Source organism: Branchiostoma belcheri, unplaced genomic scaffold (assembly GCF_001625305.1).
Source record: "Branchiostoma belcheri isolate BF01 breed outbred unplaced genomic scaffold, Haploidv18h27 scaffold65, whole genome shotgun sequence".
Classification (NCBI taxonomy): domain Eukaryota; kingdom Metazoa; phylum Chordata; class Leptocardii; order Amphioxiformes; family Branchiostomatidae; genus Branchiostoma; species Branchiostoma belcheri.
In genome coordinates this window covers 44,816-72,535 of record NW_017804298.1, presented here as the reverse complement: position 1 = coordinate 72,535, position 27,720 = coordinate 44,816, and the positions used below count along the sequence as shown (strand labels likewise).

Below are 27,720 nucleotides of genomic sequence, written 5' to 3'. Positions count from 1 at the left end.
CTACCCATCCTTCAATTCATCCATATATCCATTCTTTCTTCCATCCATCTACCCATTCATTAATCTTTTCATTCATCCATCACTCCACCTCACCATCCACCCATCCATCCATCCATGTTTTCATCCATCCTCATTTCATCCATTCCATTGTCATCAATCTATGCATTCATTCATCCATCCATCCATCCATCTATCCTCCCATCCATCCATCCATCCTCCCTCCCATCTTTCCATCCATCCATCCTCCCTTCCATCCTCCCATCCATCCATCCACCCATCCATCCATCCATCCAGCCATCCATACCTCCATCCATCCATCCTCTCATCCATCCATCCATCCATCCATCCATCCATCCTCCCATCCATCCATTCCTCTTCATCTATACTTTCTTTAATCATGTATCTAGTCCATCAATGAAGGTTAGACATTCAGATAATGAGATACACAAGGCAACACTTACAGTAACTCAAAATAGAAAAAGCGCCACCTACCGTTGTCAGTCGTTACTACAGTGTGTGAGCATGACTATTTACTTTTTATATATAATGACGCTTGTTATGTGAAAGTAGCAATGATATGTATTCTACGATTAAATGTGATTTCAATATATTCGTTGATTAAATTTGATTTCAACCTCTATTTTTGAAGCCAAATGTTTTGCAGAAATTGAACACACAGTATGATATGGCGAATAATACACTTTATTTTCATTTCTTCACTTTTTTCTTCTTTTCCCTTGGAATTGATTTTGGCACTCTACGACATATGTATCGTTTCCCAATTTTTTTCCAATTTACAGCATAAATTTGCTTATTTGCAGCTGCTTTGTACGATTTACAGTATGGTCGAAAACGTTTTTGGACCAGACAAAAATTCATGAGCGCGTGGATGTCATCCATACAATGAAACATGGCCTTATCATACTTTTCTAGCAGTCAACTTTATAGTGAAACTGCTACATTTGCTTCTTTTCTCACTAGACCTTACCTTAGACCTTAGACCCTCCCGCAACCTTGTTGCATAGGCCGACTCCTTGTCTGACTTTTTGTCTCCAAAGGTTTCGGCTTTGCGACGCTACTGAGTTAAGTCCAAGTTTTGCCCCATCATTTTGTAGTGTTTTCCGCAAGGTGACTCTAGGCCGCCATCTCGGGCGTGTGCCTTCTGGCTTCCATGTTAGGGCTGTTTTTGTGGTTCTGAGGTCAGGGAGTCTCCACACATGTCCAGCGAAGCTCAATCTCCTTTTCATTACAATCGCACTGAAAGGTGTGACCGTACTAGGTAATCAATGGAATAGTCCATTGACCTTTGTGCCTCAATTTATGCATTCGTGAAGACAACTCTAGCAGTCGAACCGCAGGTCACCGTAGAACGCGTTATTCTCTAAGATACGGCGTTTGCCGGGTCACGATTTGACCCCGTTGCATGGGTGTAAACAACTGCCTATATTGTAACAAAAATACCTCAGACCTACACAATGTTTACATTTTTTCACATCTACAGGATTTGCCCAGTACAACCATGTAGATATTCCGTGCATTGCAAAATGACAGCGAGCGCTACGGCCTTCCAAAAATTAGCAATTTTTGGTCATTTTATTTGTGCTTGTCTTTTTTACTATTTAACTGGATCCCGTTAACTATTAGCTAATACCACAGTGTGATAGCCCACTTCTTTACCTTTACATTGATACCAATGACCCCTGGCAAATTTTATGGCAAACGGGTTTGCCCCCAAAAAAACTGTGACGATGCGCACATCGCGGTGGTCAAATTTAGCCCAGTTGTAAGCTACTGACACACACCATCCTGAGTTTCCGCTACATTTTGATACATTTCGCGTAATGTCATAAAATTCGTTTCTTGGTATGAGAAACTGTATGAATGTGGCTACCACATGCAATATAATAAGTGATATGATAACATTCAATTATATACAAAAAGAGGAATTTAATACAAGGTTCTGACCATTCAAAAATCGTCAAATTTGAAGTCAATCGGTTTCGAACTCCTGCGTTCGATCCATGGAACCTAGGCAGCGCGTTCCATTTTTCGCGCCGCCAACAATGTTGCAACTTTCAACCGCTGTTTGCGAAAGTTCATAAAAAGAAGTAATCAAGTTTTTTCATCACAAACAGACTTTCTGAAACCCATTCCAAGTCAGACTTATATCATGAAGACGCTAGAGAAAGTGGGATTCATGTGCAACTATACCAATGTCAGTACATCTGCCCGATGTTTGTATATTTACAGTAACAGGTCATAGTGTCCGATTTCTCCTTCAAAAATTAGGTCATGAAAAATCAACCCGTTGTTGTATTTGTTCATGCCCAAATTCCTTCTCTTCTGTTTTCATCCGTAAAGTGGGTATCGTTTTGAAGCTTACTATTTGGTCGATATTCTTTCACTGTCTTTTTTGTAGTATATAACTTTTAACTGAACATTTTTAAAGGCAAAAAAAATGTAAAGAAATTACACTTTTCTCAAGGTCGAGCTGCAATACACATTGTGCAATTTCAAAACTAAGTACACAGGTGTCAAGCCAACATAATTATATTTCAGCCGCAACTTACATTACAGGTGTATTGGTTAGAACTAGTTGCAAAAGCTTGAGATTCGAACAAAAATCGTTGAGAATTCGACTGAATGAGCTCAACATACTATCGGTTACTATATTTTAACAACTACAGGATCCCAAAAGAAACAACACACGATAGATGAGGGAGGGTCTATACTTTATTAAACAATACACCAAATCGGCGATGAAATAGGGCAAACGGGTTTGCCCCCAAAAAAACTAAAGGGTACCTGTCTCGAGTGGAATCATCTCCATCATACACGGTCAACTTTGAAACCTCGTTTCTCCAACAAACACCACCGGTAATATACATCTACGACCTTGAGCGTGACGCCGGCCCTTCGTACATCTCACATTAACGTATGACAAGGAAACACTTACGCAAAGCGGAGTTACAAGCGAAACAGTAAACAGTAGCAAACTCTCGCGGATTCTCGCGGATCACATTACCTTGGAAAAGAAGCGCGAGATTTAAACGAGATCTTAGAGAGAGCTGCGCAGAACCGATGCGCATAGCGGTCTGCGGTTCGACTGCTAGAAGACGCCACAACCTGCTGACCCGATCGTCGACTCTCTGCCCCAAGCTGCCAAACTTACCTTCAAGATGCCGGAATTCGTAAACACCAAGGTCGGTGACTTTTTAAAATATAATCAGGTGTAAAATGTGCCGTTATTAAAACGTTCAAAGCAAAACCAAAAGCACCTAGTTCACTTTTGCCAACACAGGTGGGCAGCTAGGTTGTAGAGTAGAAGTTCCAGTCAGGTAAGACGCTGTCCAGGTTTGACTGCTCCAGGGGTGCCAAAGAATTCATAAGAATTTTACGGAATTCATACGATCCTTACTAGGAAACATACGAAGTTAACGGAATATATACGATCCATTACGCGGAAAAATACGATCCTTACTAATTTTGGGTCATTTGGTGACTTGCCGCCGCGATCACCGGTTCCACCGATTCCCAGCCTCGCCCTGCTATTTGGTCTAAAATACAGGCTACTGTGTCGTGAAAGAAGCCCGCATAGTTTATGCAGGGCATTTGATGGGGAAAATGAACTCTATGGTGGCCAAACTCCCCTGGAAAATTTGTTCTTCCTCTTAATGGCTCAAAATTGGACTATTTCTTAGTAGTCAGTAGTTAGTAGTTCGGCCACATTCTTCACTAATTAGCGAGGCTCAGTTGGCGCCACAACCAGCTCACCCGATCGTCGACTCTCTGCCGTAACCTGCCAAACTTACCTTCAAGATGCCGGAATTCGTAAACACCAAGGTCGGTGACACTTTTTTAAATATAGTCAGGTGTAAAATGTGCCGTTGTTAAAACGTTCAAAGCAAAAACCAAAAGCACCTAGTTCACTTTTGGCTTTGCTAACACAGATAGCAGCTTAAGGTTGTGATCTTTCCTACATTTTTTCTCACCCAAATTATCTGCGGATGGTGAAAACTGGCCATAATCATATTTGTGGTTCCTGTTTGGTACTGCTAAGTCACGATCGTATCATACTATCATCTTATCCAGTTTTCTTTGAAATTGGGTACATGTGGTCGGTTCCGGCCTGGTGTAGGTACTGTACGTAGCCAGGTGAAACAAACAGGGAGACAGTAGCCAGGTAATTACAGAACACCTTGCTAACAAGCTTCTTCTCTTCTTCTTCATTTCTGCCAAGCCCTACTGGCAGCCGTTGTTTGTAACACAGGTGAGCCGGTACATAAACAGTTAATAATCATAGCCTGGCCTCCAGGCTGGTGAAATGTGTGTGAGAATTAACATATGATTTATTCCATAACTCTTGCAGGCTGAGTTCGAGGCTCTCCTGAATGAGAACGCTACTGTTGTTGTGGACTTCACGGCCGTCTGGTGCGGACCCTGCAAAACGATCGGTCCTAAGTTTGACGTGAGTTTTTTTTTTTTTTGATCGAAACATACAATGACAAGACGTGGTGGCAACACACTCAAGTTACACTTATATTCATGTCGCCACCAGACAATACGTAATACATTTGATTTGTATATATGATAGGGGCTGAAGGGACCACCCAAGATGAATAAATAAATAAATAAATAAATAAATAAAACATGTACAAGCAAGCAAAGCCCGAATTTTTACACAGAAGTTGAATACAACAATCAATCAATAAACTAGTGAAACACATACATAAACACCGACAGGATCGATCAAGACACTATAAAAAAATGATTACAACAAAAATGTGTGCACATGCAGCAGTATTTCAGTATTGTACATTGTTGACAGAAAAGAAGAACCTCTGGACGTGAGTTGTTTTTTTTTACATCCATATATCAGCCTCATTTTGTCAAGATGCACACTCTCCGGTTTGTTTCGCATAACCGGTAAACCGCCTTTAGGCCACACCGCCTTAATTTTATGGATGACATCCTCTGAAGAACCCCAAACTAGTGCGCGCGGGCGAATTTTGTTTGACCTGTATAATTTGTGATTATTATGTATGTTCACTCTCTTTTAATTTTGTTGTCAGTATGTTCATATGTTTATATTTTTAACCCTGATAGACTAGTCATGGACTAAAGGGTATCAGAATAAACGAATTTGCGCGCGGATGTCATCCATATAATTAAGTCGGTGTGGCCTTAAGTCTAACTAATTGTTGTTTATATTTTGACTCTTTGTCGGTGAAATGTTTGTGAAATTGTTCACCATATTTTTGTTCTTTTTTTTAGGATATGGAAAAAGAATTCCCAACGATCAAATTTGCTAAGGTGGACGTTGATCAGAATTCCGTAAGTATACGTTAGGGTTTATTTTCATTTTATTTTTCGCATGAAAATACAAAGTACAAAGTAGTGTAAATTGAATAAAAATACAGTATTTCCTATTAGTATAAAGTGCAATACGAATACAGTGCAATCGTATTAGTATACAGTGCAATTTTACGGAATACAGTGCAATTTTACTAGTGACGTATTCCGTAAAATTGCACTGTATACTAATACGATTGCACTGTATTCCGTAAAATTGCACTGTATACTAGTAAAATTTTACTGTATTCCGTAAAATTGCTAAGTATATTCTGGCACCCCTAGAAAGTATAATCATACTATACGTAAAATTGCACTGTATACTGATGCGATATCATTGCACTGTATTCCGTAAAATTGCACTGCATTCCGTAAAATTGCACTGCATTCCGTAAAATTGCACTGTATTCCGTAAAATTGCTGAGTATACTCTGGCACTCCTGACTTTGCTACAGGAGGTTGCAATGGAACAAGGAGTCTCCGCTATGCCCACTTTCAAATGCTACGTGAACGGCCAGAAGGTAAGTTGTCATCTCGAAAACCTCATCCTTGCTTTTAGATTTGATTTCACTGCCAGATTTTGGTTTAGCCACAGCAAGTAAATTTTATGGATGACATCCTCCGCATACTCCAAATCTAATGCGAGCGGACGAAGAAAAACAAGGCGGGCCGAAAAAAACAACTGAAGGTGCCTGCCTTTTAAAATTTTAACTCACTGGTTTTGACTCACTGGGAACATGACATATACACAGCCAGTACTACATATCAGTGAACAATATTAATCAATCAAGAAACAAAACATTAAATCAGTCATGTCTCCTCTTGTTTTCCTAGTTATCTGCCATCCACCTTCCGGCATGGCAACAGACATCTTTGCCCATTTTCGGCATGTTGACCACTGTCAGTGGGCAACAAAATTTCTCGTTTTTTTTTCCAAAATCAGGCGAAAATTAATGCGCGCTGATGTCATCCATAAAAATTACTTGCTGTGGCCTTACAGAAGAACTTTATTGCACAACAGTCGAACATGGTATCAACTATGTATCTGTGTCAATTTGGCTACTCTGCGGTTTGAAAATTAGATAAAGAAATAACTTATTTTGGTTTGTTGATTTGCAGGTTGACGAGGTGGTTGGAGCGGATGAAGCGAAGTTGAGGGAAATGATTGAGAAAGTCAAATAAGAATTTTGGCTGCATTTGCTTTGCCATGGTTCAGAGTTAGGTGTGATAGAATTACAACACTTGAGTAGAAAACTTGTTCCTGATTTGATGAGCGCTGGCAAACGCAAACAGAAACGCAGTCTGATTTGTAGTGTAGGTTGTAAGGCTGTTGATCATGCCAGACTATGCATGATGTAGAAAATGACTAATAAAATGGTGGACGTCCCAATTACTAATTATATGTACCTAATACCAGAATTACAACACTGGAGTAGAAAATTTGTACCTGATTTGATGAGCGCTGGCAAACGCAAACGGAAACGCAGCCTGATTTGTAGTGTAGCACCCGGTGAGTGTAGGTTGTAAGGCTGTTGATCATGCCAGGCTATGTATGATGTAGAAAATGACTAATAAAATGGTGGACGTCCCAATTACTAAGTACATGTACCTAATACCAGCTCAGAAGAGAACAAGAAATAGCCATGCCTTCAAGTACCAGAGTCATCAACCAAGGATTGAGGTGTTTAAGAATATTCATTCTTTCCTACATGTAGAACTATCGCAGAGTGGAACTCGCTGTCACCAAGTACAGTAGGGGCATCATCATTAGATAGCTTTAAACATTTACAATGTCTAGAGTTAGATGTTCAAAGGTCAGGTGTAACAAGTCGATCGGTGTGATGTAGCCGGCTGCCGCCGCGCCGCGTGCCTGCGAAGCTGGTGTGTTACGCCGAAAGGCGGTTATACCGGCTATACAGGTACAGATACAGATCATATTTGCATGTTTTGATTTGGTGATATTTGGTTTTGACTTGGTGATGTGGTGTAATATAAGGTCTAGCGAATGTTTGGTATCTCTGCATCTATATATCACTTACTATAAACCAGTTCCGTGTAGCAATGATGTGTATCCATTGATTAAATTTGGTTTCCTTATCTATTATTAAAGTAAACCTTTTTGTATGATCGTAAGATATAGCAGACGCCAAGGGAATGTGTCTGCATAGTTGAACTACATGTATCACATTGTTGTGGCGATTGTCTATGCTTGATAATACGAACAATTTGTCAATAAATGACTTGCTACGTAGAATTGATGTGACCAATCACTCTTTATCACGAATAAGTTACCGACAACACGTAATGCTTATTAACGGTAACTCTCTGCGCCTTTCGGAAAAAGGCATGGCGACCTTTTACATTATAACAAAGACTAAACGCAGTTAATATTTGCATCTGAAATTTCTTTTATTTCTAAAAGTTATCACTAGACAAATAGATATCTTAACACGACAGCGCAAGTACATACTAAATAAGGCAAATAATTAGATGACTTAAGCTTGGGCAGGGACATACACATGACTTCACGTACATACGAGTATGGCACGGCCTCCATATGTTCGAAGGTAAACAACAAACAACTTTGTACAACAAACAAGGCTAGGGTTGCCTTAACGTGTGCACAGGGTAGTCTTCTATTCCTGAGTATTGAGCCTCAAACGATATCGTAGGGCGCTGCATTGTTTCAGATATGTACCCGGCACATTTTGACATAAGATCGTCTCCAGTATATACACGTGTACTATAAATCTACGCGTCACAAGAGTCAAGACAGTGCAAGTGTAAGTCGTTCACCATCTCATACTGGTTACAAAATCATATCTACGAATAAGTCAAAATGTTACTTTTTCTCTCTGCACCCCATTTTTACCCTTTTCTCTTGCTAAATCTTCACCTTTTTTTAGAGGTCCGACACCCAATGAATCAAACTGTTGTGGGCTACCTACTCTTTACGCAGATGTGCTGTCTCTTATTTCTGCTTGTCTGTCGAGCTGGCGCGAACAAACATGACAAGCGGAAAGAATTACAAACACAGACCGACACCATACATCTGCTTGGTGAGCGTAGCCTCTACCATGCTTCGGGAGGCGGCTGGAAAGAGTAGAAATTGGCCAAATAGAGAGATAACATGCCAGGAGAGTTTGACCGTTGAGAAAACAGTTCGCCGCGTACAAACGTGCAAACGGACAAACTCTCCTGGCATGTTACCTCTCTATTTGACCAATTTCTACTCTTTCCAGCCGCCTCCCGAAGCATTGTAGAGGCTATGGAGACCGTACAACTATAACTTTTCTCTCAGAAACGCTGCTAACTTTATGGCCGCATCCGCCGCAAGTTCCCGGATGTCATCCTCCTTCTCCGGGGTGACTTTCCCGCTCTTTTTCCTCCACCATCTTTTCCCACGTGACCACAGCCCTCTTCTGGCCCGCTGACCCGAGGTTGAGAAGTTTACCCCGATCTCTGGGATGTCTGCAAAACTTAGTTGAGAGTCCGTCCTGCGTAACTCTGCTTCCGTAAGGTTGTCGGTTCTTTCCTTTTCGAGGGAATAGTCACGCATCTCGGCATCGAAGGCCCTCACGCCGCCGTTGAGTTTGTCCACGTGTTCCTCCAGGTCCTGAAACTCTGCAGCGAGGTTATTCTTCTCCTGCCGAACGTGCCTCACGACGCCTTCTAGTTTCGTCAGCTTGGAGTTGAGCGTGTGGACGAAGTCACGCTCGTCTTGCACCATGGCTTGGAGGTGCGCTCGAAGCGCCTCAAGCGGCGATGGTGCATCTTCCACCCCGTGGCGACTGGAAGCCAGGCTATCGTGTCTTTCCGGACTCTCTGCATTTGCTGATGAAACAGTAGGCTGGATCTGAGATTCTTCCAACAAACCCGGGATACAAGTTCTGGGTGAATGATCACAAACTTTGGGTGGCTCCGAGATTTCTTCTTTTCCATCTGCTTGATCTGTGCAATCATTGCTGGCGGGAGGTTTTAAGGTAGCCTCAAGAGGCGACGGTGCATCTGCCGTCCCATGGCGACTGAGAGCCAGGCTATCGCGGCTTCCTGGACTCTCTGCATTTGCTGATGAAAGAGTAGACTTGATCTGAAGTTCTGCCGTAAGCGGTTCTTCCAACAAACCAGGCATACAACTGGTTGAATCACATACTTTGCCGTCCTCCAGGTTTTCCTCTTTTTCATCCGCTGTCTCCACTGTGCAATCATTGAAGTTAGCGGGAGGTATTTTGGTAGCTGAAACACCCTGAACCTCTTCAACAGAGGGAACTGGCTCACTTTTTGCGTCGCACTCCTTGGAAGACGTTTGCGATGGCGTCTCTAAACGTGACGTCTCCTCCGCTTTCTTGTCTGCAACGTCAGGAACAAGTACAGTTTCTTCACTCAGCGTAGGTGCCTCCGACATGTTTCTTGCTCTTCCTTCACGGCTCTGAGTTTTGTTTCAAAGAAAGCGGGAATTTAGAACACAACGAGATGGAACGAAGCGAACCCGTCTCCTGGTTGCCCGCAAGCCCGCATGTGTTCTAAAGTGAAGTTTGCCTGGAAGAGCGCTCGTGTGTGTTTTGGGGGAATGGTGCTGCCAGCAAATCGTTCTGTGTACTGTGTGTACTGTGTACCGTACACACTATGGCCACACAAAACAAAGAGTCTGTGCAACACTAGCATGTGTTTCAAAGTGAAGTTTGCCTGGATGAGCGCTCGTGTGTGTGTTCTAGGGGGATGGGGATGCCAGCAAATCTCTCTGTGTACTGTGTGTACTGTGTGCCGTACACACTATGGCCACACAAAACAAAGAGTCTGTGCAACAACAGCATGTGTTCCAAAGTGAAGATTGCCTCAATGAGTCGGCGCTCGTGTGTGTTTTGGTGGGAATGTGGCTGCCAGCGAACCGCTCTGTGTACTGTGTGTACTGTGTACCGTACACACTATGGCCACACAAGACAAAGAGTCTGTGCAACACTAGCATGTGTTCCAAAGTGAAGTTTGCCTGCCTGGATGCGCGGTCGTGTGTGTTCTATGGGAATGGGGATGCCAGCAAATCGTTCTGTGTACTGTGTGTACTGTGTACCGCACACACTTATGGCCACACAAAACAAAGAGTCTGTGTGTCATCTGTCTATACAAACTTGACTTAAGGGATAATAACCTTCAGAGATGGAGTACTGCCCCCTCCTTAAAAGGAAAAACTTGAACATCAGCAGCTGAAAATGGCGTTTTGCCTCAAGTTGACTTTCATTCATTACATGAAAAAAATTGTGATCAGAGAATTCAACTTATGGATGTAAGAATGAATGGATGGAAGGATAGATGGGTGGATGAAGGGATGGATAGAAGATGTATGGATGGAAAAGAGATAAGTTGTAGAAACTATTATATTAAAGCTGGTGTTTACGCCAAGGGCGGTTGTACCGCAGTATTCAACAATAGCATGCATTGTTGCCTTGTATATATGCCTTATACAGTCCTTTTGTGGATAAGGTAACATTATGATAACCATACTAGTTTTCTAGCTGTAACTTAAAATCTATGAATAAAACTTCTACACCTGCTTCTTTTATGACCGAAATAAATTTCTTTTCAAAAATCTTGTTTTTGTTTTATCAATTTTTTCAGGTTTCTTACGTCCCTTCTCGTGTTTTATTAATTTTTTTTTCGCAAAACATTATCGTATGTTTATATACCATTGAAGCAAATACATTTGTACTGCAAGTTGAGGCCCTTTAAAAAAACCCACACGTGTGTAATGGACCCGTCCGTTGACCCTTGTGCTTCACATAACCTATGACCCATGACGTGTGCATGAAAAGGCCGCATTCTTTGGTTTGGCGCCACAAATCGCTCACGAGATCGTCAACTCTCTACCCAAACCCGCCAAACTAACCCTCAAAATGGTGCGAATGATCGAGACCAAGGTACGTGACATTCTTTAAACATATCTAGATGTGAAATTTGCCGTTGCTAGACACGTTTTAAGCATAAAAAGGTATTTTTTATGCAAACAGATCTTCAAGTACAGAAGTAGTGTACAACCACCGACCACATGTTTCACTGTGTTCAACACGAAACCGAGAATTTTTATGATGGTTGAAAACTTAGTTTTGCCCCCGAAAATGCTAAGAGTTGAAGTCTTTGGCAGAAGCTTCTTCAAAAGATAGTTAGAAACAACATTTTGAAATATTAATGGGTAGGTTTAAGAAGTTTTCCGGATGTAATCGAGAACATAGTTGCCCCCCTCCCACTATAATTTGTTTAACTACAGCAAACATATTTATTCGCCCTAAATTTTTGCTCCAACCTCTTCGACTGCTTTTCTGCTAACAGTCAAACAGGCACCAGTACCCCTGGTGTCAGAAATTATGTTAGGACGAAGAGGCGTAGTACAATAATTTTTGTTACTAATATATAGGCTAGTGGGCGTATGCTTTGGACCTGGTTACTAGTATTTCTTCATATTTATTTCAGAGCAAAATCATCCGCAGATTGTGAAAAAAAGTGGGCAAAAACATGTTTATAGTTCCTCTTTGGTACTGCAGAGTCATTGTAGGAAATAGGAAATGGATCACAGAATCCGGTTTTCTTCGAAAAAGGTGTGGCATTGGCCACTGATGCGTATACTAAGAATAGGTATCGATGTATGTATACGCGTTTCCAGGCCAAACAATACAGAGAATAGCCAGGTAGACAAGGGTGTGTCGTGTGGATTACTGTAACTCGAAGGCTCTGTCATTTTGGGCACTGAAAATCTAATCATTTTCCAATCATGTGTCAATTTTTTGCTGCAGTGGCCTTGTGGCCTACATGTATTATGTATGTATCAGGAAGTGGTGGTAGAAAATTTGCAAAGTCATGCTATGCTTGGCTTGCATGCTTGGTGATTAGGTACATTTGGTCTCACTGGTGTAACGTTACATAGCCTAAACCAGGGTTTCCTAAGGGGCTATGGATAGTAAGACTCTGCAAAAATAGGGCCAGTTCTTCTTCTTTTTTATTCTTAGGGCCAGTTAATAGAGTAATTGCCATTATATGGATGACATTCTCCAGGAACCCCAAAACTGACGCGTGTGAATAAAAAAAGTTTGGCAAAAAAAAAGGTTCCTTCATTATAAAATCTACATAGTCATAAGTTTTTTATGGTTGAACAAATGACTAAATGCACAGAGTATTGTATGGTGAATAATAATAATATTAATAGTCTTAATCATAATCTTCATTTTAATTTCTTCACATTTTCTTCTTTTCCTGAATTGCTTTTGGTATTCTATGACATTAATATCGTTTTCCAATACTTTTTTTCATAACATATTCGCTCATTTTGTACGATTTACAGTCTGGTTGAAACTTCTTTTTTTTTTTGGAAACGGACAAAAATTCATGCACGCGGATGTCATCCATATGATCAAATCAACATGGCCTAAGGGTACCAAATTGCAAATTAGCTCTATTGTTGTTATGTCAGTTCTTTCCTGACCAGTTAGTTTCTCTATTTGACTAAATTTGACTATTATTCAGTGAGTCTGAATCGTTGTGCAGTTCCACTTAATGTTTCTTAGAGCCTAGAATTAAGTAAACAATAGGTGTTGATTGGCCAGTGAAATCCCAGGCAAATTGCAATTTGCTACATTCATTCTGTACCACCCATCCCTACAGTAAATCACTTTATATTTGTGGTACTTTTAAATTTGTTGTTATAACAGTTCTGTACCACGAATTTATCTTATCATTACTGCAAACAAATAAATTTGCTGACTTAATCTTCTGCACCTACCACCACCGCAAACATATAGTTCACGTGAGCCCTCCTTTTTTTCAGACAGCGAACCTTTGAATATAAAGTAATTTACGGTAGTAGAATTTGGCAAAAATGGAGTGATTATGGAGAGTAAGCCGAAGTAAGGGTAACATTTGCAACATGTATTAGGACACTTATATTTTCAATGTTGGAAAACGATTGTATAACACATAATCACTCAGGTGTCAGATCATGGATGAATGATGGACCTAGAAAAGGTTGATCAGCTTTAAAAATTTATGTCCCTTGCAGGGGTTCACACAAAACAGGGTTAGGGTTGGCAGTTTTTTCCAGGGTCGGAAGGGAAACAGGAAACTCAACATTTTTTTCCCTAGGCCTTAAAACATTACACAAGGATATCATCACACAGTTGGGACATATGTTAAAACTAACATAAGATGTGAATAGGTATGAATGAATAGACATGTCAGAATGGCCCTGATGAAGATGACAGACGGTCATCGAAACGTCGGCTAGTGAAAAATAAATGGTTGTGATAAAAAGAACTTTGCTATTCAGTCATTTACCAACCTGAGGAAATTATTTACTAACGTAAGATGTGTTCTAACCCCTGCAGGCTGACTTTGATGCTCTCCTGGCTGACAACAAAGACAAGCTGATTGTTGTGGACTTCACAGCCAGCTGGTGCGGACCCTGCAGGATGATCGCTCCTGTGTTTGAGGTGGGGAGGAGGTTTTTTTACATCCATATCAGACTCTAAACCTTACTGTCCAGTCTTACTTCACTCACTCACTCACTCACTCACTCACTCACTCACTCACTCACTCACTCGCTCACTCACACGCTCGCTCGCTCGCTCGCTCGCTCGCTCGCTCACTCACTCACTCGCTCACTCACTCACTCACTCACTCACTCGCTCGCTCACTCACTCACTCACTCATACTCACTCAGCATTCACTCACTCACTCACTCACTCACTCCACATTCACTCACTCGCTCACTCGCTCACTCACTCACTCACTCACTCACTCACTCATAGTCACACACTCACTCACTCACTCACACACTCACTCACTCACACACTCACTCTCATTCACTCACTCACTCATGCTCAGTCACTCACTCATTCACTCACTCACTCATTCACTCACTCACTCACTCTCACTCACTCATGCTCAGTCACTCACTCATTCACTCACTCACTCATGCTCAGTCACACACTCACTCATACTCAGTCACACACTCACCCACTCATACTCAGTCACACACTCACCCACTCATACTCAGTCACACACTCACCCACTCATACTCAGTCACACACTCACTCACTCACTCACTCAATCACCCACTTCCTCACTCACTCACTCACTCACTCACTCACTCATGCTCAGTCACTCACTCATTCACTCACTCACTCATACTCAGACACACACTCACTGTGTTGAGTCCAGCTTGCTTGCAATCTTCTCTTGACTGTCCGCCTCCAGTTCTCTCTGTCAGCCATCTCTGCAGGCAGTTGGTTTAGGTTCATTCCAATGTCAGCTTCTAGCTTCACCATGTTTTTGTTTTCTTCAGAAACTGGCAGAGGAGAACCCTGATGTCATCTTTGTGAAGGTTGACGTCGATGCAAATGACGTAAGTATGACTGTTCATGCTCTGAAGCAAATTCAATACTTCTTGAACATGTTCTGGCTTAGGTACATGTATGAGGGTTTACAATGTACATATTCTAATACCCCAATAAAGAGTACTCAGTATTTACAAGTTTTCTTGACAGCAATATGCGCACATACCAAAAGGAGAATGGTTCAAAAGTTATCCGGAACAACAATGTAAATTAAAAACTGTAAATTTGTCTGTAAACTTGTGAATGTTATCAGCAGACTTGTGCACACTTTGTATTGTCATGTCACAATTTCTGAATAAATAAATAAATAGATAAATGAATCTGTTCACACATGTTTCGAAAAGAGAGATCTTGTAGTAGATATAGATGTAACACAGCAAGCAATGTGTCCCCGTACCCTTAGCTTGTACCTGAGTTATCTAACATAGTAGTATGTGATTATGCAATAAAGTTCATTGTCATTGTCTATGATCTCTCATCAGATTACTAACTTTTGAACAACTTTTTAACTTTTCTGACTTTCCAACCGTTCCATCTTTCCCTTCCACTTTTGATTATAGATATTATTATGATTACTATATTAATTTGATGATTATGTGTCTTTGATATTGTATAATGCATTGTTATGTTTTGCTATTTTAATATTCGTAACTTGTTGTTAGGTCCTGTATATTGTATTGACTTGTCCTGTGTTGTGTTGTATGTATTAGTGGCAGCCGCCACCAGCCTTTAGGCTGCCTGGCTCCCACTTGTAATGCGTTGTTGGCATCACCAATAAATGAAATGAAATGAAATGATTGCACCTCCCTACAGGAGACTGCGGGAGCTTGTGGTATCTCTGCCATGCCCACATTCCAGTGCTACAAGAATGGAGCAAAGGTGAGTTCTCATCTACTAAAAAAATATCCAGGAAGAAAAGATTGAGGCAGTCCAAAGGCGAGCGGCAAGATTTGTATATCAGGATTACAGACACACCACAAGTGTAACACACCTTTTGAACAAACTAGGCTGGCCCACCCTGAAAGAGAGGAGAAAGATTGCACGACTGACACTGTTTTTCAAGGCCATCAACGACCAAGTAGCCATCCCATTCACAATTACACTAGCAGAAACACAAACCCCACAAGGGGTCATCCCCTACGGTACACCACATTCACATGTAAGACAGAAACTTACAGAGCAGGTTTCATACCAAGAACAGTTATGGAATGGAATACTTAACCAGCACACATAGTCACAGCGACAACAGTAGAAAAAAACTAATTCTAGCTTCTAGAAATGGTCATTTTGGGTGCTAGTGTCACGGAAATGAACAGAAACCTACAGTGGGGGTTGCTGGAAGGCAGACGAAAAATGTCCAAACTATGCGTGATGTACAAAATGACTAATAAACTGTTGGATGTTCCCACTACTAAGTACCTATCAGTAATACCAGCTCAGAAATGAACAAGAATTAGCCATGCCTTCAAGTACGGTGCAATAGCTCAATTGGAAACTTTGTAACTGGGAGGTCGTGAGTTCAAACCCCGGCCGGGTCATACCACAGACTTTAAAAATGGTACACACTTCTTCCTCTGCTTAGCACTCAGCACATATGAGTGTTGGACGGTCAAACACACAGCACTACCAGCGGGCAAGCCTTGGTAATGCCTTGCACATATATTGTAACACGACAATGGTTATTCTGGCTACATCACCTTTGCAAATTTAGTTGTATACAGACTTATTTTTGTTTGTTGATTTCCAGGTTGAGGAGATGTGTGGCGCCAGTGAAGACAAGTTGAGGGAAATGGTGGCCAAGAACAAGTAATGACTCCACTGAGATCTCATCTAGGAGAATCAGAATTTTCGGGTGAATTTGTTTAGCTGTGATTCAGAATTAGGTACTATAGAATAACAATTGATTAGAAACTTTGTACTTAAGAATAAATGGATCTGATGAGCACGTAAATAATAGTCAGAAAATTCAGTCTGTTTTAAGTTTCAGTTGTATCTGGTAATATTTGCACCTGTTTTGAAGTGAATGTGGTTTGAAATATAGAAGGAAACACAAGTATTCAATGATTATGTAACTCAAGAGTTGTCGTCATCATTCTGGCTACATTAATTCTGGATCTCTAAAACATTCTCCAACATTTTAAGGTAAACATTGAAAGCGAGAAGATAAAATGAAATGCTTAAAAGCAGAGGGTTGGGATTTTCACTGTCTAAAACTGAGTCCGTCAAGGCATATATTTGTCACTAATTTGTATGGTTATATTCTACTTCAGCATCATCTGTTTTAGAACTAACAAATGAATTTGGTGTCACCTAACAAATCTGCAAATGGATCATGTACAAAATCAACTTTGGGCACAATTTTAACAGCTTGCAGTTGATGCTTATTGTAAGCAAAATATGCACACATAGTCACCTTACTAACTAATGACCACTAGTCGGAAACAACACTGTATCTTAAGGTATGTTTTGCTTGGATATAAACTTATCCAGTTTTGGATTTATTCCTACATGGCCACTACCCTGGTTTTTTGACTTTTGAAAGCAATAATGGTTCGAAAGCAGATGAATATTTTATTTTCTCAATCCATCTCAAAATTCTTTAAGGTTATAGGAAAGGTATTTCTTGCCCTTAAGTAGGACACCCAATAGTAAAACGTTAAACTTTCTTCCAACACACAGTTTACATAGAGATAAAATTTTCAGCGACCACTGTCGCCTTCATCAGGATAATTAATGACCAATCACTTCACAACGTGATCTCGCGAGAGTTACGGTTTACCAACGTTGTGAAGTGATTGGTCATTAATTATCCTGATGAAGGCGACAGTGGTCGCTGAAAATTTGATCTCTGTAAACTGTGTGTTGGAAGAAAGTTTAACGTTTTACTATGATTGCTACCAACACAGATGAACTTTCATGATAATAGGACACCCAATGTTGTCATTCTGATTACCCAAGAGCCTAGAAACCAAGGTTTTAACATCTGTGCATGTCTGGTTCTACGCAATAAACTAGTGATTTTGACGTGGCTTGCTGGTTATCCATTTTTTTATGTGTCACATATCTTAATGGGCGAGAGTGAGTGAGTGATTGAGTGTATGTACTGTGTTAGTAAATGTCAGTCTCAGCTGAGTTTACTTATTAATACTAAGCTGAGACCAAGTTTGTCAAGTTTGTTCTTGCCTGAAAAGCGCCACAAAGAAAATAGTGAAGAAACCTCCTGTCTCTTGTCTAGTGTTCCCTCTTTTTTTTATTTTGTTATACCCCAATGAAAAATGGGGTTGGACGGCTGAGCTGAGCTGTCCTATGGCTTAGGAGATCACTACTTCTCTGTCTGGGAAGTTAGTGACTCAAAATTTTGGCAAAAAAAAGCTTTACTGCTCATATCAGCCCTTCTAATATATGTAAATTATAAGTAATCCTCTTACTTGACCCATGAAAGTAAAATCATAACAACTGATGATGAACAAAATGCAATTGCTCATGCCTCTATAAAGTATAACGTAAAGTAACGAATCAATTTTTACAAAAAAGCGCCAGGTTTAACCGCTTATATCAACCCATCTGAGAATGTTTATGTCAGAACAAAAAAATGCGAGGCTATCCGGTCCTTCCTTTGTCTATTTCTCATAGTTATGTAGTCAGAAAACGCTCCGAGGTCAAGAACAAGAGCAGGAAAGACTTGAGGTGAACCCCCTTAAGAGCCCATCGCGTTTCCCCACTCGCGAAATGGCCAAATCTGGGAATGAGCGAGGCTTCGTTAGCGAGATACGGCCCTTTTCGGAACGGGGGCCCGAAAACGGGGGTGTGATAGGGGATGAATATCCGCTTTTCAAATTTAAGAAAAATGAAACTTTTGACATTTTCCGGCCTCCTTGATTTCGTAGTATACTCCTTACGGCCTCTATTCTATTCCTGCTAAATGCCTTTGCCCGAAACCGCTTCTTTCTTGAGTTATTCGTAAAAACGTGTTTTTGCGATCAGCTGATCGCTTGCAGAACTGGTCAAAACCTTTGCAGAAGTGGACTTTTCGCTGTCGAAGACATTACCATATGAATGAAAACCAAGCAGATGTAGGGAAGGAAGATCGTAACTTTTGAGCACATAGATTATCATATTAAGGCAGACTCCTATAGCTTATACAAACAGCGCTTCCCGGGTTAGGTATATGGAGAGTGTACACAAGAGTGTAAGATCGTTCTAAAATGATAGAACCGCCTTGTGTCTGTGAAGCTGGTGTGTTAAGAGGAAGACGCGGTACCGGTTCTACAAATTTAAGGGCCAAGATACAGAGATTATCTCCTAGCTGCTTTTGGACTTAAGAAATAGGTTGGTTTTATCAAGGAGTTAAAATCAAGACTTTTTAACGAACGTCTTTGTTTTTATTCAATGCTGAAGATCACTTGAAGATACGGAGTATGAAAACAACAATACTACCCAAATAAGGTGAAGCGCTCATCAGCTCACATGATTTCCTCACCTGAAATCAACCGGTGGGTAGTCTATTATCATAATTTGCCCCAAAACCTTGGTCTGCTCACAACAAAAAGCAAAATACAGGAGAAATAAAGCGATAAATAAAGTAAAACATGGATGGATCACGGTTCATTAGTAGTTTGGTGGTTTCTGTTACTGAAATACTGATGTTGGGCATCATTTTCTTGTGTAGTTTGATAAACAAGGCTATGATGATGAGACCACAAACAAAAGTTGCAGAGAGCTACTTCGGACCCCTTGGCATGACACCTTGTGGTCATGTTGCTCTATTGAACAACAGCGTCCCTCTTTTTGGGAGTAGATGGCAATCCAAGTGGGTTGTCATGTACGAGCCTTGGACGGCTGAGCTGAGCTGTCCTATGGCTTAGGAGTCCACTACTTCTCTGTCTGGGAAGTTAGTGGCTCAAAAACTAGGGCCCTCCGCGGTGCCCTTAAGGCCGGTCTGGCCGCACCAGACTGTGCCGCATGACGCCACGTAACACAATGTCGCAGTATGTCATACTTATAGCAAAAATCAAGACAAATCTTCATTTATAAGTTCATTTTACCCCACAATTTCCCTGATCCCTCTAGCCCTCCCCTCAATACCGTATTTAATATTGTTTCGGCCTTTTATACCCCAAACCCCGCCTACACCCCGGCAAATCTTTACACTACTTCCACAGGAGATATCTCTCCTTCGTGGGACTTAAGTTGGATAAATTATGTTCATATACACCTATGTCACAGGTGAGTGTAATTAACCTGAATATATTAAATGTTGGGCTAGTACACAAACAAGACCAGAGGGACAGATCATGGAAAAGTATTCTTTATTTCTTTCAAGTATGAGACATAGGCAGGAAGAGAAGACAATGGGTAATACTACAGACTATGAATTTCATTCTTACATTCATTCTAACATACACTGCCACAAATTTGGCAAACATGAACAATAAAATGGCAAAAAGAACAATATCAATTCTAAAATGAAGGCTGCCCTCTTACATGTACATACATGATGCTCACATGTTTGCCGCATGCAAGTCATGGCTAATATAGCAGGGTTTAGACAATAATACAAGAAGCACAGTCCGTCAATTTTCCAACATTTATGCTTAAAATAAGAGCCAGAATAAAGTTATATACAGAATTTGTTGCATGACTTTGTGTGTATGTGAGACTTCCTTTAGTTTGTTCATCAACACTTGTTATGAGCGCGATTGTTTCCTTGACTGAAGGAAACAAAAACAGCAAATACCATATAGTTTGCCCATATGGAAACGCTGCGAACATTATAACAACTCTTTACCATGAAGTCCAGGTCCTCAAGCGTAACACCACTTCTACAGAGCGCTGTTTTCACTCGTGGGCCGGACACAAAAACGGCCATTTGGGTAAATTATGTTGATATGCATCTGTAACACAGGTGACCATAATTAAGGCTGGATTGCTAAATCAGTTAACCATGGGAATTTTACGGCACTCATATTTTAACACAGAATGTGTATATAGTCACCCATATATAATCAACAGAATACATTGTACCTGTATTTTTTTTAACGTTTTATAACTTCAGCATGTCTGCAGTTCCCTTGAACTTCTGCACCAGTCCCTCAGCAGGAGGAATATGTCAGATCTGGCCATGGTTAATCGCCTGGACAAGCTCGACATCCAGCACTACAGAAACAGGCAGGGAGTGTGGTGGAATTAACTTTAATAACAATACCGACACATGTACAAGTGCAATGTAATTTTCACAATCATGACAGAGAATCTCAGATAGACACGTTCACTTAGTCATCAGCAAAGTTATTACTTGAGGAGTAGAATGGCTCAACGTGTAATTGAGGAATATAAACAATAACGAAGGGCCGGAAGGCATCACCGATAATATATATATAGCCACCAACAGGGAAATTAATAAAGAAACTGTCCACAATCAACAGAAACGGAACAAATCATTCACACCTACATACCCGAGCCTCCTCGCTTTAGCTGAAAAGCAGCTAAATTTAGTAAAATCCGTCTGGAACTCCATCGAAACACGATCTAAACATGCCGCCGGCTCACCTGGCGAAACTTTGTGACCTTTGACCTAATCTCCTCAAGCGCCGGCTAGCAATGCTTGAAGGTACTACAGCTTCCTGGCCTCCAGCTAATGAAGCATACAATACTGCACATGACCGTGACACGGTCTTAATTTAGCGCCGCCCAGTGGCGTGTTTCGGTACTGCAGTCCCTGGCATCTCACATTGTGAAGGCTAATACCAGTGCCTGCAGTACTGAAACTCATCACTGGGCGGCGCTATATTAAGACCGTATGTGCGTCAAGGGCAGTGTTTGCTTTTCAATACATCGTCAGAAACTGAAGTTTACTTTCCTCCAAACAAAGAAAATGTCACAATACAAAAACTTATTGCATTGTTAACCAGCTAGGTGCAGTTGAGAAGGAAAGAAAGGCTTTGGAAATGAGAAATCGAAAGGTTTTCCTGGCTACTAGTACGTAGTTTCGCCGACTGGTGGTAAACAGGTGTTTTTTCGGTCGTCTTTTTTTATCTCCTGATTACCCAACTAGTAACGTTACATTTTATGTCCGCCTAACGGTTAGGTGCTTGGTCAAAATCAACAAGCATCTAACCGTTAGGCGGACATAAAATGTACTAGTTGGGTAATCAGGGGAAACAAAAAGACGACCGAAAAATCACCTGTTTTACAATACCACCAGTCGGTGTACAATTGAGTCACTAATGTCATGAATGTAGTGCCACGTAGTTTCCTGACTGCTGTGGTGGTAACCATGTTATAGTTGGGTGGTCTTTTTTTATCTCCTGATTATCCAAATAGTACACATATGTTCGCCGGACGGTCAAGTGCATACTGCAGTGACTGCAGTACCGAAACACGTCACTGGGCGGCGCTAAATTAAGACCGTGTGAGCGTTGGCCGTGACAATGGCTTTTAATCCTGATTACCCAAATAATACAAGTTATGTTTGCCGGACCGATAAGCCTGTTTAAACGTTGAATTATCCCTACTGCTATGTTAAATGAGTCAGTGATGAGCCTGCTTTTCTGCAATGATAGTTCTGGCCGTTAGGCGGCACTTTTGAGCCATGCGTCACGGATAATTTTACATTTCTTCCTGACTACTTCTACCCAAATCTATCCTGATTATCCAAATAATGCAAGTCACAAAAATACATGTTTCAGACTTGTTACAACATTTTTTTTATTGGACACTGTGCAATTATTCTGCTCAACCTTGAAAAAATATATCTTTCTTACTTCGCATCATAAAGTGTACAAAAGTCAATATTAATGTATATACAAAGCAATTTATCAATTGCTCAAATGTAATGTATGTATGTATGTATGTATGTATATTTATGTATAGCTATTACTGCTACTCATACTATTCATAACATTTTGCAATACCAGTGAGAGCATATAAGGCCACACCAATTTTAATTTGATGCTTTTCAGATTTTTTTTTGCAAAAAAATATGAAGCGACAAGGCGATAAAAAAAATAAAAAAATAAAAACAGGTCTAGGCATCCTATCATATATAGCCCTAAATACTATGATAGGAGCCATGGGGTCAACACAGAAGGCTGGGTTAAAACTTAAACAATAAATTTTGAACTTTTCATCAAAGCAATGCATTGATAGATGGAAAAACTGTAACAACTAGGAAGAAAGGGACTTCCCTCAACTGTTTGGAGCAACATATGAGCAGAACAAGAATCTTTTTTTTTTTGCAAATAAAAAAAAAAGAAGATGCAAATCCGAGAACCCCACAAATTAAATTGGTGTGGCCTTAGCTTAGAACAAAACTGACTGTTCATCTTTCATCTAGATCATCAAAAACTGTCCCCAACCTCTTCATCACATTCACTTTGAGTTCTGCATAACTAGGACCGTACACAGAAGTGTCTTCAGTATCGTTCTTTCTTGCCTTCTTCTTTGCTTTCAGTTTTTGTAGTTGATACTCGAAAAACCCTTTCAGGTCGTTGTCAGTCTTTTCTAACTGTTCGTCTTCCTTTGATACGACATGATACGACTCGTCAATGATGGCCACAAAGAAACCGATCAAACAGATGTTGAAGACAAAGACAAACAGAAACAGGACGAACGTTCCCAGGTTTCCAGTCGTGGTGGAGATTTCTTCAAAGCTCAGATCGCCAGCGATGATGGTCACCAGTGCCTCGAAGGTCCGAGCGAAGGAACTGCAGTAATACAGTGATGAAGGTTAGACATCCAGGTAAAAAATGCTCATTGGAAATTCTAACTATATTACTGGATAAATTACGGAGAACAATTTCCGGATGTGTAAAAGAGATGGTGAATGTTAGACATCCAAGTAATAAGATACGCCAAAAAACAGTTACTCAAGCAACTGGATAATTTTTGGATTTACAAAAATTAATGTTACCTAGTACCTTTCTAGTATTTCTCTTGAATGTATCTATCACAACAGTGTCAGTGACACTAAGAGACTGCAGGAGAAATGCAGGTTTATAAGCACTGTTAAACTATTGATTGATATGCAAATAAGTGAAGACAAATTTTTTTGAAAGTCCAAAAGGAAACAAAAGTTTGACAAGACAAAGATGATGCAAATTTGTCAAGAAGCTCCTAAATGTAGTGGATGCTACCTGGAACGTCTGACTGTTTCCAAAATCGTCCATACAGTTGCTTGAGTAATTTGGTGAGACAAGGTAGTTCCTATGGAAAGACAATACCTGTAGGAGCGCATGCGGAGGCCAAACGTGAGATGCATGAGAACTGCGAAGGAGAAGAAGTAGAGGAAGAACATGACTGAGAATCCGGAGAGCGGGCGGACGCTGAGCCGGAGGGTGTGGGTGAGGAGAGACGCGCGATGGCTGAACCGCAGCAGGTGGGTCATCTTCAGGGTCACGCTGCACAGCAGGGCCGCAACTATGTACGTGTAGACCTGGGAGATACAAAGATGAATCATATCATAAACTAGAAAGGAAACATTTGCAAAGCAAATGCATCATGTTTACCTTCACATGGTCCAGTTTAACAAACTACTGCATTGTTTATTCTTACTCAGACACACTGTCTCATATATACATGTATATGATGTTTAACCAGTGAACTCTGAGTTCTGCATGGCACAAAATTATGTAACCCAACACCAGTTACCATGGTGACACGTCTGGTTCAGGTCATTGACCTTATTTGTTTGGAGAAGAAGAAGAAACAGAGCAAAAACAATATGTTTTCCTTCGGTAAACATAAAAACTCCTGAGAGATGACGTGTGCCATACTTTCCTGTGTTTTTGTTCTTTGTTAACACAACTGTATTGAGATGAAAACTTGTAACAGTTACATCACACTATTATTATAGTAATGGCTGTATTACAATATTCAACAGAAAAAAGTGCCATAGCAGACACGGAAAAGTTTTTTTTTTAAAGTGCAGACCTGGTCCCAGACAGCAGCGTGCCTGTAGTTCACGAAGTTTCCCGTGAGACCAGTGATGTCATCGCCAGCCACCTCCTCCAGAACTGTCTCAGAGTAGAAGAAGGTGGCGACTGCCGCCAGGGACTGGAGGATGATGATCACCTCCACCCAGTTCCAGAAGTCCATGAGATACAGGGCACCACTGTTGTAAGCTTTCCTCACTGTATTTGAGACATATACAAGAGAAATCAGTGTACAGTTATTCTTGGTGTATTAGTAAGATGTGTGTTTATAGATCTAGAGGATGATGATCACCTCCACCCAGTTCCAGAAATCCATGAGATACAGGGCGCCGCTGTTGTAAGCTTTCCTAACTGTTGAAACAGGAAAAAATCATGTCAACTTTGCTTCAATTGCTTCAGCTCCAATGATCAAATAATTAGACTTAAGGATCATAGATGACACAAGAGATTAAACATGGAATAAGAATACTATTATACTACATGTACCCCATCCAAAACTTTGCACATATTGTTCTATGCCTATAAAATGGCTTTGGATAAACATGGACAATACATGGACAATCTAGAAGCGTGCCTGAGCATGGTACTGGATAAAGGACAGTTCTGGATACAACAAATACAAATCTTCTTTGATGGTGAAGACCAAAGTGAAAACAGTGAGCACAGAGATGTAGATGGTCTGAACCAGGTTAGGTGTTTGGAGAAGAAGAAACAGGACAAAAACAGAGTATGTTCTCCTTCTGCAAAGGTAATCATTATAATAAAAAGTATTTCAATACAAACCTTCCCTGATGGCAAAGGCCAAGGTGAAAACAGCCAGCATGGAAATGTAAACCAGCGCCATCCAGACGTCCCAGGCACCATGGAAGCGGTAGAGGCGGACGGTGTGGACCTCCCAGCGGGGGAAGGCGGCCCCGAGACCCGGGAACTCCACCAGCAGAGTCACGATGGAGAACAGGTTCGCGTCGGGAGAGTACAGCGTCACGTCTGTGAACACGGCTCGGGTGGCTGCAGGAAAGATAGAAAGCGTCTTTTTCATTATTGAAAACTGAGGATGTATGCTTATTGTGGGAGGGGGATATGTATGGTACTAGTCATTGGATCTAATCTCATTGTGAGAACAGGTTGGAGTAGGGCAAGTGCAGCATCACGTCCGTGAACACGGCTCGTGTGGCTGAAGAAAAAATATTTTCTAAATTGCTGAGGAAATACATGTAACTATGCTTATTGGGAGGGGTACCATGCAGCCATATGCATCATCATACCATGCCAGTGATCAACATGGGGTAAATGCATCAATTTAGATATTTAGTTAGAAGTAGAAGAGAAAGAAAATTATGCTGTATTTCAGTTGGACCAGATACATGTACATGTAGTAGGTGACATGCGACTTTGTAAAAAAAAAAGAGTCAGAACAGGGGGAAGAGGGCAGTCAGACCTTTTGGCTTGGAGGAGACTTATGGAAAGAAGGAAAGGCAATTACTACTACTAGTAGGCAGGTACACAGATACATGTACTAATCACCTCTATCTATCCAGCCATGGTTCTTCAGATCTCGCAGTGTTGCCAGGGTCTGTGATTTGTTGTGGGACGTGTCTGCGATGTAGCCTCCGCCGAAAAACACACCATGGTCTCCCGCATAGGGCAAGTCTGAAACATCAAATTTATACAAAAATGTAACAATGCTTATATAAATGCTGTCATCAATACAAAAGATGTTACCTTACCAAAGTACAATGAAAAGGATACAGATAGGCAAAGCACAAGTCTTATCTTTTTGTTACTTTGTAAGTAACTAAATGTAAGATACTAGGAAACTACATATTACTAGTAACAAAACATACTTTATGAAATGTAAGAAAAATGAAAATTTATACAGGTAAATTGGTCTATATCTGAGTTAGAGAATAATTCAGTTTCAGTTTATATATTTCACCAACAGTAACACTCAACACCTAACAAGCAGTGTTTTTCAGGCAATACTGGGTATACAAGCACCCATAACAGAGTATACAATATTACAAAATCACATGCAATACAGAATGACATAACAACAATTGAACAAACCTTGTAGGTCCTCGGGTGGCCGGTACCTCCATGGACTTGTGCTGTTCCCGTCTGTTGCCCCTGTAGTGATGTTGGTCCCGTTGGCAGCGCTGATGTTGACTGCTGGCAGGGGTGACCACCCTTCTCTGTACAGCCCCTCGTCCTGACTGAAGTAGTCATAGCGTCTGCCGCACCCTGATGTCTGGTTAGCTGGGGACACTGTCATCAGGCATTCAGGATCTAATGCATATAATGTGCAGGGAGAGAGAGAAAATACAGCTTTTTAAAAGTAGATTCAACATATCACAAGCCATGATGGAAAAGATAATCCAAGCACATCAAACATAATTGAGGGTGGCTTTTAGGCTCTGAAGAACAAAAATAATTAGAGGTATAACCACTACCTTTCGTAGGTGACAAAGGTGGCTGTGTATTTAGGTTGTTGATTCAGAGTTTTCAGTGGGTTCTGTGGTTCGAATCTTAGACACTATGCCCTGGGGAAAGGCCCTTAACACTTACTTCCTCACTCTAGTACTTGAATGAGTAGTCCATAACCAAGTGTAGCTTGGTTATGGACATCCTTTCATGATCAAATGGGACATAAAGCTGTAGGTCCAGTGTTTGAAGAGGGCCGCACCTCAAGCACGTTTAAGATCCCAAACACTTTATCAAAGGGGTAGAGGTTTAACACCTTACACCGAATGGTGCAACAAAAATCATCCCCACCCATCTTGACTCTGGCCTGGCGGAGCCGTATTGGTCCCACACGGTAAACGGGCGGGCCTGGGCCGGCTGCAGGGGCTTCTGGGTAAAGACTGGGGATGGCTGCGTCCTCCAGCCAGGTCCAGTAGGACACCGCATCACTCACCTAACGCAGGGCCAGAACAAACTATAGTACAATCATGCATGTCATATAAAAGCTAGAAACTTGCAAAGTCTGGATGATATTTACCTTCGCAAGTGGTCTGGCCTAACAAACTACAGCAATACTGCTCTGCTTATTTTTACTCAAT

General features: G+C 41.0%; 4 protein-coding genes and 2 long non-coding RNA genes across 9 annotated transcripts in view; 2 read left to right on the top strand and 4 right to left on the bottom strand.

Annotated features, from left to right (window-relative positions):
• The first annotated feature begins 3,118 nt into the window (after positions 1-3,118).
• LOC109483595 (thioredoxin-like) lies at positions 3,119-7,606 on the top strand. Of its 4 annotated transcripts, none has more exons than XR_002141020.1 (6): positions 3,119-3,203; positions 4,370-4,468; positions 5,275-5,334; positions 5,808-5,873; positions 6,472-6,670; positions 6,873-7,606. XR_002141020.1 is itself a non-coding variant. In XM_019786629.1 (5 exons), the coding sequence occupies exons 1-5, from the start codon at positions 3,180-3,182 to the stop codon at positions 6,532-6,534; spliced, it is 312 nt and encodes a 103-aa protein (XP_019642188.1). In that variant the 5' UTR covers positions 3,119-3,179; the 3' UTR covers positions 6,535-6,701. The 4 variants fall into 4 exon arrangements, 2 of the variants coding, with proteins under 2 accessions (XP_019642188.1, XP_019642189.1); XR_002141019.1 differs by having other exon boundaries at positions 6,857-7,606; XM_019786629.1 differs by lacking the exon at positions 6,873-7,606 and having other exon boundaries at positions 6,472-6,701.
• LOC109483596 lies at positions 6,548-7,090 on the bottom strand. Its single transcript, XR_002141021.1, has 2 exons — positions 6,962-7,090; positions 6,548-6,759 (listed from the first exon to the last, which is right to left on the bottom strand). It is a non-coding gene; the product is annotated as an uncharacterized LOC109483596 (long non-coding RNA).
• A 1,027-nt stretch (positions 7,607-8,633) lies between the features above and the next one.
• On the bottom strand, positions 8,634-9,757 carry LOC109483490. The gene has a single exon (XM_019786518.1). The coding sequence runs from the start codon at positions 9,755-9,757 to the stop codon at positions 8,636-8,638; it is 1,122 nt and encodes a 373-aa protein (XP_019642077.1). The 3' UTR covers positions 8,634-8,635.
• Positions 9,758-11,132: 1,375 nt separating this feature from the next.
• On the top strand, positions 11,133-16,650 carry LOC109483594 (thioredoxin-like). The gene is made up of 5 exons (XM_019786627.1): positions 11,133-11,264; positions 13,719-13,823; positions 14,678-14,737; positions 15,543-15,608; positions 16,477-16,650. The coding sequence occupies exons 1-5, from the start codon at positions 11,241-11,243 to the stop codon at positions 16,537-16,539; spliced, it is 318 nt and encodes a 105-aa protein (XP_019642186.1). The 5' UTR covers positions 11,133-11,240; the 3' UTR covers positions 16,540-16,650.
• Positions 16,651-20,069: 3,419 nt separating this feature from the next.
• On the bottom strand, positions 20,070-21,343 carry LOC109483546. The gene is made up of 3 exons (XR_002141015.1): positions 21,185-21,343; positions 20,754-20,885; positions 20,070-20,623 (listed from the first exon to the last, which is right to left on the bottom strand). It is a non-coding gene; the product is annotated as an uncharacterized LOC109483546 (long non-coding RNA).
• Positions 21,344-23,036: 1,693 nt separating this feature from the next.
• LOC109483489 overlaps positions 23,037-27,720 on the bottom strand; it is a 30,300-nt gene continuing 25,616 nt past the window's right edge. Inside the window, exons 34-40 of the mRNA XM_019786517.1 lie at positions 27,434-27,575; positions 26,765-26,947; positions 26,186-26,311; positions 25,441-25,669; positions 24,660-24,855; positions 23,951-24,162; positions 23,037-23,434 (exon numbers count right to left, since the gene is read on the bottom strand). Of these exons, the coding sequence (XP_019642076.1) occupies positions 23,050-23,434; positions 23,951-24,162; positions 24,660-24,855; positions 25,441-25,669; positions 26,186-26,311; positions 26,765-26,947; positions 27,434-27,575 (1,473 nt within the window). The 3' untranslated portion in view covers positions 23,037-23,049. The remainder of the gene's footprint in view (positions 23,435-23,950; positions 24,163-24,659; positions 24,856-25,440; positions 25,670-26,185; positions 26,312-26,764; positions 26,948-27,433; positions 27,576-27,720) is intronic.